Here is a 6,526-nt window from a genome sequence, read left to right as displayed (position 1 = left end):
TTAAATTCCAGTCGTCGGACATGCGTTCATCTGACCATATTCTGCGTAAGAGTAGATCCATGCACCCTATCAGCTCTCCGCCGCTGTATACTTGTATAGCTCGTCTGGCAGGCCGTCAGTTCCAGCAGCTTTGTTGTTTTTCAGCCGCGTAATCGCTATTCGTCTGGGGGCTCGGGTTCGTCTGCTCCACTACTTTCAGTGCTGTTGCCATTCAATAGGGTGGCAAAGAGTTCCCTCCATAATTTACGTACGTTCTGGACATCGGTCACTAGGTCATCATGGTTGTTCTTACAGGAGTTCGCCCTGGTCTTGAAACCTTTCTTAAGTCGTCTAACTCTCTGATAAAATTTTCGAGCGGTTTTTCTTTCGGCCAGCATCTCAAGCTCTTCGCACTCACGTATTTCGGCCTCTCTCTTCTTATTGCGGCGCCCGATCGCAGCGTGGCCCTATAGGCGGCGACTTTTTTCTCTGCGGCTTCTTGACATTCCTCATCGTACCAATTGTTCTTTCGGGCTCGCTGAAATCCGACTACTTCTTCGACGGCGGTACTTAACGAGCGGGAAATATGGTTCCGTTGGTCGCGTATGTCGGATTGTTGAAGAGTGCTCTCAGAAAGCAGATATGAGGGTCGAGTGGCGAATAAATTGGCCGTCTGTTTTGATTGAAGCTTTCCTTGCATTGTTGGGCGCACAGTTTTTGTTGCACAGAGGCGGGTGCGTATCTTGGCTGCAACAAAATAGTGGTCCGAGTCGATGTTTGGGCCGTCTAAAACGCTGGAAGCATGCCTTCCTGCTTTCACAACGTGGTCGATTTGGTTTGTTGTTTTTTGATCCGGAGACAGCCATGTAGCTTGATGGATATTTTTATGCTGTAACCTTGAACTCAATAATACCAAGTTTCGGGCCCCGGCAAAGTCGATCAGCCTCAGTCCGTTATCGGACGTTTCGTCATAGTGGCTGAATTTTCCGACAGTGGCGCCAAATATCCCTTCCTTGCCCACCTTGGCATTGAAATTGTCAATCACGATTTTGATATCGTGTCGGGAGCAGCGCTCATATGTACGCTCAAAGTGCTCATATAAGAGATCCTTGGACGCCTCGTCCTTCTCTTCCGTCGGGCATGGGTGTAGATGGACGAGATGTTGAAGAATCTCGCTTTGATGCGGATTGGGGCTGGACGTTCGTCCACCAGTGTGAACGCCAGTACTCTGCGACGGAGTCTTTCTCCCACCATAAATCCAACACCAAATTTGAGCTCCTTTACGTGGCAAATGTAGTAGACGTCGCAAGGTTACACACAAGATTCACTTCTGGCCACTCCCAGGTGAATGGCAGCCAAAAAGCTTTTGAAATTGTTTGCCTAATATTATTTCTGGAACTTTCGGAATTTTCAACTTCTTTTGGACTTTGATAGCTTTCTATATAGGAAATTTCAATGGAAGTCAGGTATTATACTACCGTATAGTAAACTAATAGGAAAAGTTTCCTTTTATGCGATTGGGAATTAAACAATATATTTTTCTTATATTTCACGTACTTTCATACTTTTCCGACTGTGCGCGGTCAGTAAATCTTATCCCATCGTCACCAAATTTTATACTAGAAGGCCAAAAGCACCGTAGAGGTGTCACGATAAGAAAGGTGGGTCGCCAGTTGAAAAAGGTTGGGAACGACTGGTCTACCGCATTCAGTAAGAGCTTGTCTACGTATCATCGTTTAAAGTACAAAAATCCCATTTAAAGCTAGTTTTATACGTCAATCGATATTTTCATGCGTATGGATAAGGCTTCAAGCCGGAGCTTCCGGTCAGCAAATTTTATTTTTGGAACAAATGTCAATTTTGCGGTTTTGCAGAACGACGAAACGCTGTTTTATACTTTAAACGACGACATTTATTTAGGGAGGTCCACGGAACCTTTGATTTTTCACAAAAATAAAATTCAGTTAAAAATTGGGGCACACATTTTTAATCTTTTCAGGCAGCTTCTTAAGCATAATAAGTACATCTGCGTTACTCGTTTTCAAAAAAGTTCATCAAAAATCACGATTTAAACAAAGCATTTTTTGAGTATGCCCCTTCAATTTTAGTACAATAAGGTGAAATGTCTACAGAATACCGTTGATTTTTTTATTTTTATTTTTTGACGGTGTTGAGGATGTTCTTCCACATATCGTCACGAAACGCCAGAAGCGTGAATGTGCAAATTTAACAGTTTTTAGTTGTTGAGTTAACTTTATTAACCTTTGGATGTTCTATGTTATACCAAAAGCCAGAACACCATGTGTACATGGAAACCTCATATTTTACAATTTCAATAGTAGAATTGTAGAGTGAAGTCTTGTAAAAAAACTTTCAAACTTGATTTGCCAAAATTTAATTTTTACACATTTGTGTTTCTGGCATACGGACGACGATATGTAATGAATGTTCGTATTTTATTTTAGCGTTCGCATTTTATTCGATACCGTTCAATACATTGATCGGTCAAGGTTTAGATGCCTCAAAAAATTATATACGAAAAAACTGCGAAAATTCCCGATTACACAAAATCGAGTATCGCTACTTTGAATGCTGATCATTATGAAAGCAAGCAAAGTTTAAAATCTTATTAACTAAATATGTACTGTGAATAGAAAATCCATAGCATTGTCGATGGTTAACTGCCCACTGTGAATGTTTAGTATACATATAAATTTAAATAGTGCATATGTATATGCAAGTATCTACTCATTTTATACATACAATGTACAGTGCCGAACAGAAGTATTGGCACAGTGCATTTTTCGCAATATATGCAAAGTTCTTTATTCTAATTTATTTTCGATCATTTTTTATAAAAATATTGTTCATTTTACACCAGAAAACATAATAATAAAATGCAAACTTTGTGCAAAACTCAGGAAAATTCATTAAATTTGCACACTAATTTGCAACTTTTTATTCAGATTTTTTAGAAAAATTCTAAGTATGCAGTTTTGTAGCCCATTCAAATTTAGTATCACAAAGTGAAAGTTTGAAGTCGCTAGAAAATCGCATTGATTTTTGGCAATGTTTTTTCACGCAAGTTCTTCCATACAAAGTAATTCGACAATTATTTTTTGTATGGAGAAAATGATCAACGCGATTTTCTAGCAACTTTAAACTTACACTTTGTTATACTAAATTTGAATGGGCTATAAAACTGCATACTTTGAATTTTTTTTTTAAATCTGAATAAAAAGTTGCAAATCAGTGTGGAAATTTAAAGAATTTTCCTGAGTTTTGCACAAAGTTTAGAGATTTTATTATTACGTTTTCTGGTGTAAAATGAACTATATTTTTGTAAAAAATTATCGAAAATAAATTAGAATAAAAAACTTTGCATATATGGCGAAAAATTCACTGTGCCAATACTTTTGTGTTTCACTGTACATACATAGTTGCAAATGTTATTATTTTCTATTCAGCATGCAAACTGCTATTAGGTTGAATTACTCCGTTTTCTTTTAGTCAATTCTGAGTTATTTGCATTTTTTGCCATTTTTCCCCAGAATTTGTTCATTTTGTTTTATGTTTATAGTCTGAACTTGCATAGCGTTTAGTATATAATAATTAGTTTGTTTCTCATTATTAAAGTGTGTACATACTTACCATTTTATTAACATTATTTGCAAATATTACCTTATCGTGCACAGTTTATTGCTGTACTGCCAAGGTTGTTTGTATGTAATGAGTACCTTTATTGTTATTCGGGTGTTAATTATCAGTTTCATACATACATACATATTCTAAAGTACTTCGTCATATGCACTTGCAGTTATACTAAACGTTGCAATACTAGGTACATACATATGTACATACAGTGACTCAAACAAATGACCACGTCTTGATTTTTTTATACCCGAGCGCACTTGCGCACAAGTGTATTATAACTTTGTTCGCATAACGGTTGTTTGTAACAGCTAAAACGAATCGAGATTGATATAGACAAATGCATACATAAATGATCAGAATGAAAAGAGAAGTCGATTAAGCCATGTCTGTCTGTCCGTCCGCGTACACGATGACTCGAGAAAAAAGTGAGATATCTCAACGAAATTAGGTACGTGGGTTGGCCTTTATCCAAGAAAGGGTTGGTATTGAAAATGGGCGAAATCGGGCTGTAAACATGCCCACTTGCCATATAACGGTATTTTCGAAAAATGCAAAAACTGCGATATTTCAGTAAATGTTACGTCCAAATCGTTGGAAATTAGTATGTGGAGTATAATTTGGATACCAAGTAATACTGTTATGAAATTTTTGGAAAGTGGGCGGGCACTTGTGATGAAATACTGTATCTCAATAGCCCCTTGACCAATCCTCACAAAACTCGGCGGTAATTGAGCCCACCTACCATAAAACGGTATTTTACAGAAATACGAAATCTTTGATAAATAAGTTATTTTATGCCAAATATATATGTATTATTTTTGTGACTTCCTTAATATTAATTTTAAGCATAACATAAACGGTTTAATGCAATTGACTCATGGCCATAAAAAGCTGAAATAAATTACAAAAACGCTTTATTTATCGCCCTGACAAAGTGGTTATGATAATCAAGAGCCCAATTGTTTTAAATTCGCAGCAACGAACTAAACAATAGAAAGAAATAGTCACACTTTGCGGTACTAAAATTGAATTATCAACGTTGAAAAATTCCACCAAGTTTGTTTATTTGTGAGTTGATAAGCGTGATAAAGTGATTTAATTGGCAAAACTTAATTTGTTGTGATTTGTTTGTGATTCAGTTAAGCTAAATTGAGAGAGATTGAATTAAAAGATATCCCTATGGGGTTGACACCAGCTACGATAGGGAAAGTGTCAATCAGGCAGCACGGAAGCTAAAGTCAAAGCTTTTCAAGAGCACAAGGTCGTAGTAATAAACCTATTTTCGCTATTTTCCACTTGTTGATTGCTCGCAAATAGTATATCCACAAGCAAGCACAGCTCAGCGGATATAATAAAAGTTGAATGCAATGCAGTGCTATCGAGTTTAAGTGCTCTGTGTCACGGGAGATTCATTCCCTTCCTAATATTGCATCCAACTGCGGCGACACTGTTGGGGTGACATTATAGCACGCGCCTATTAAGCGCTCAATTGAATGATATACACGGAATAGTTAGCGATATTAAGGCAATATGACGCATAATAATTTATAATGACGAGCAATTTTTGTTTTCTTCTCTCTTTTTTTAATTCTAGAAATTTACCGATGGGATCACAAATAAGCTTGTCGGCTGTTTCTACAATCCTCCACTATCCACAACAAACAATAATGGCAATGATATTGAAAACGGCAGCTCAAATGGCAACAATAATACACCCACTTCCCCGACTGCACCAACATCGACGCTGGTCGATGACAACAACGACTCGGGCAATATCAGCGATACGGACACGCTGGATTCAGAGGTGACCACGTCAAGTGCTGGCGAAGCAGCTAGCCCCCCACAGGCAACTAATATCAATACAAAAGATGAAAACTATAGCAACGTAGCACTGGTGCGTGTCTATGGTAATAAAACGGACCTGCTGATCGATCGTAAAGCCGAGACACGCAACATACAGCTGTTGCACACGTACGGTTTTGCCCCTACACTTTTCGCAACATTCAAAAATGGACTGGTTTACGATTTTGTACCTGGTGTAACATTGAAGCCGACAAGTGTACTGGAGCCAAATGTTTGGCGTTTAGTGGCAACACGCATGGCGGAGATGCATCGCCGTGTGAAGGTCAAAGAAGTGGCGACAGCTGGTGGTGGCGGTGGTGGTGAAGGTGCTGGTGCTGGTAAACCCCTTGTACCAATGTTGTGGCGTAAAGTGCAGAGCTTCTTTGATTTGGTACCTGAACGTTTTAGTGATGCTGATAAACAAAAAAGGTAATTTCAACCGTCGAAATACGAAATTTATTTCGTCACATGCCAACTCATTATTTTGTAGGCCATCCCAACCCCAAGAATGTTTAGAAATCAATGAAGGACTTGGATGGGGGCGGCGATGGCGATGGCGATGGCGATGGCGGCGCGACGACAATGGTGGCGGCGACGGCGACGGTAAATGTCTAAGATCGTTTAGGCTGCGACTGCAGATACGGCGGCTACGGCTGGGACGTCTGTGGTGGCAAAAGTGGACAATACGGACGAAGATTTTGGGCGGACATACGGAAGTGTTACGGTGAGAGATCCAGCGGGATATTGCGTATTGATGAGTGCTACATCGATGGCAATTTCGTCGCTTGGGACGATGGTGTGCGAAGTGGTAACGCTTCGTGTGCTCTCGTCAAAAAGTAGATACTTGCATTCGTGTACGTGCTCATACCGATGCGCGATATCTCGCTCATGATCTCTCTGTGACTTCGTTATTCGAAACCATGCCAAAATAGTCCGATGTCCTTTTGGTCGGCTAAGTAGCAAGAAATCCTAATCGTCGGCCGTCGTGCGGTTTTCTTGCATTTTTTACTCGCTCGCTCGCTCGCTCTTTCGTTCGTTCGTACGTACATAC

At 39.4% G+C, this 6,526-nt stretch overlaps 1 protein-coding gene across 1 annotated transcript in view; it reads left to right on the top strand.

Annotated features, from left to right (window-relative positions):
- Positions 1 to 5,227: 5,227 nt before the first annotated feature.
- Positions 5,228 to 6,526, top strand: part of LOC108372544 (ethanolamine kinase-like) — a gene marked incomplete at its 5' end in the record, with an annotated part of 16,757 nt that continues 15,458 nt past the window's right edge. Inside the window, one exon of the mRNA XM_017628264.1 lies at positions 5,228 to 5,904. Within this exon, the coding sequence (XP_017483753.1) occupies positions 5,228 to 5,904 (677 nt within the window). The remainder of the gene's footprint in view (positions 5,905 to 6,526) is intronic.

This window comes from Rhagoletis zephyria, unplaced genomic scaffold (genome assembly GCF_001687245.7).
Source record: "Rhagoletis zephyria isolate East Lansing unplaced genomic scaffold, Rhagoletis_zephyria_1.1 Rzeph_scaffold_05854, whole genome shotgun sequence".
Lineage (NCBI taxonomy): Eukaryota > Metazoa > Arthropoda > Insecta > Diptera > Tephritidae > Rhagoletis > Rhagoletis zephyria.
The sequence above is the reverse complement of the archived record's forward strand: the minus strand, read 5'-3'. Positions and strand labels throughout refer to the sequence as shown.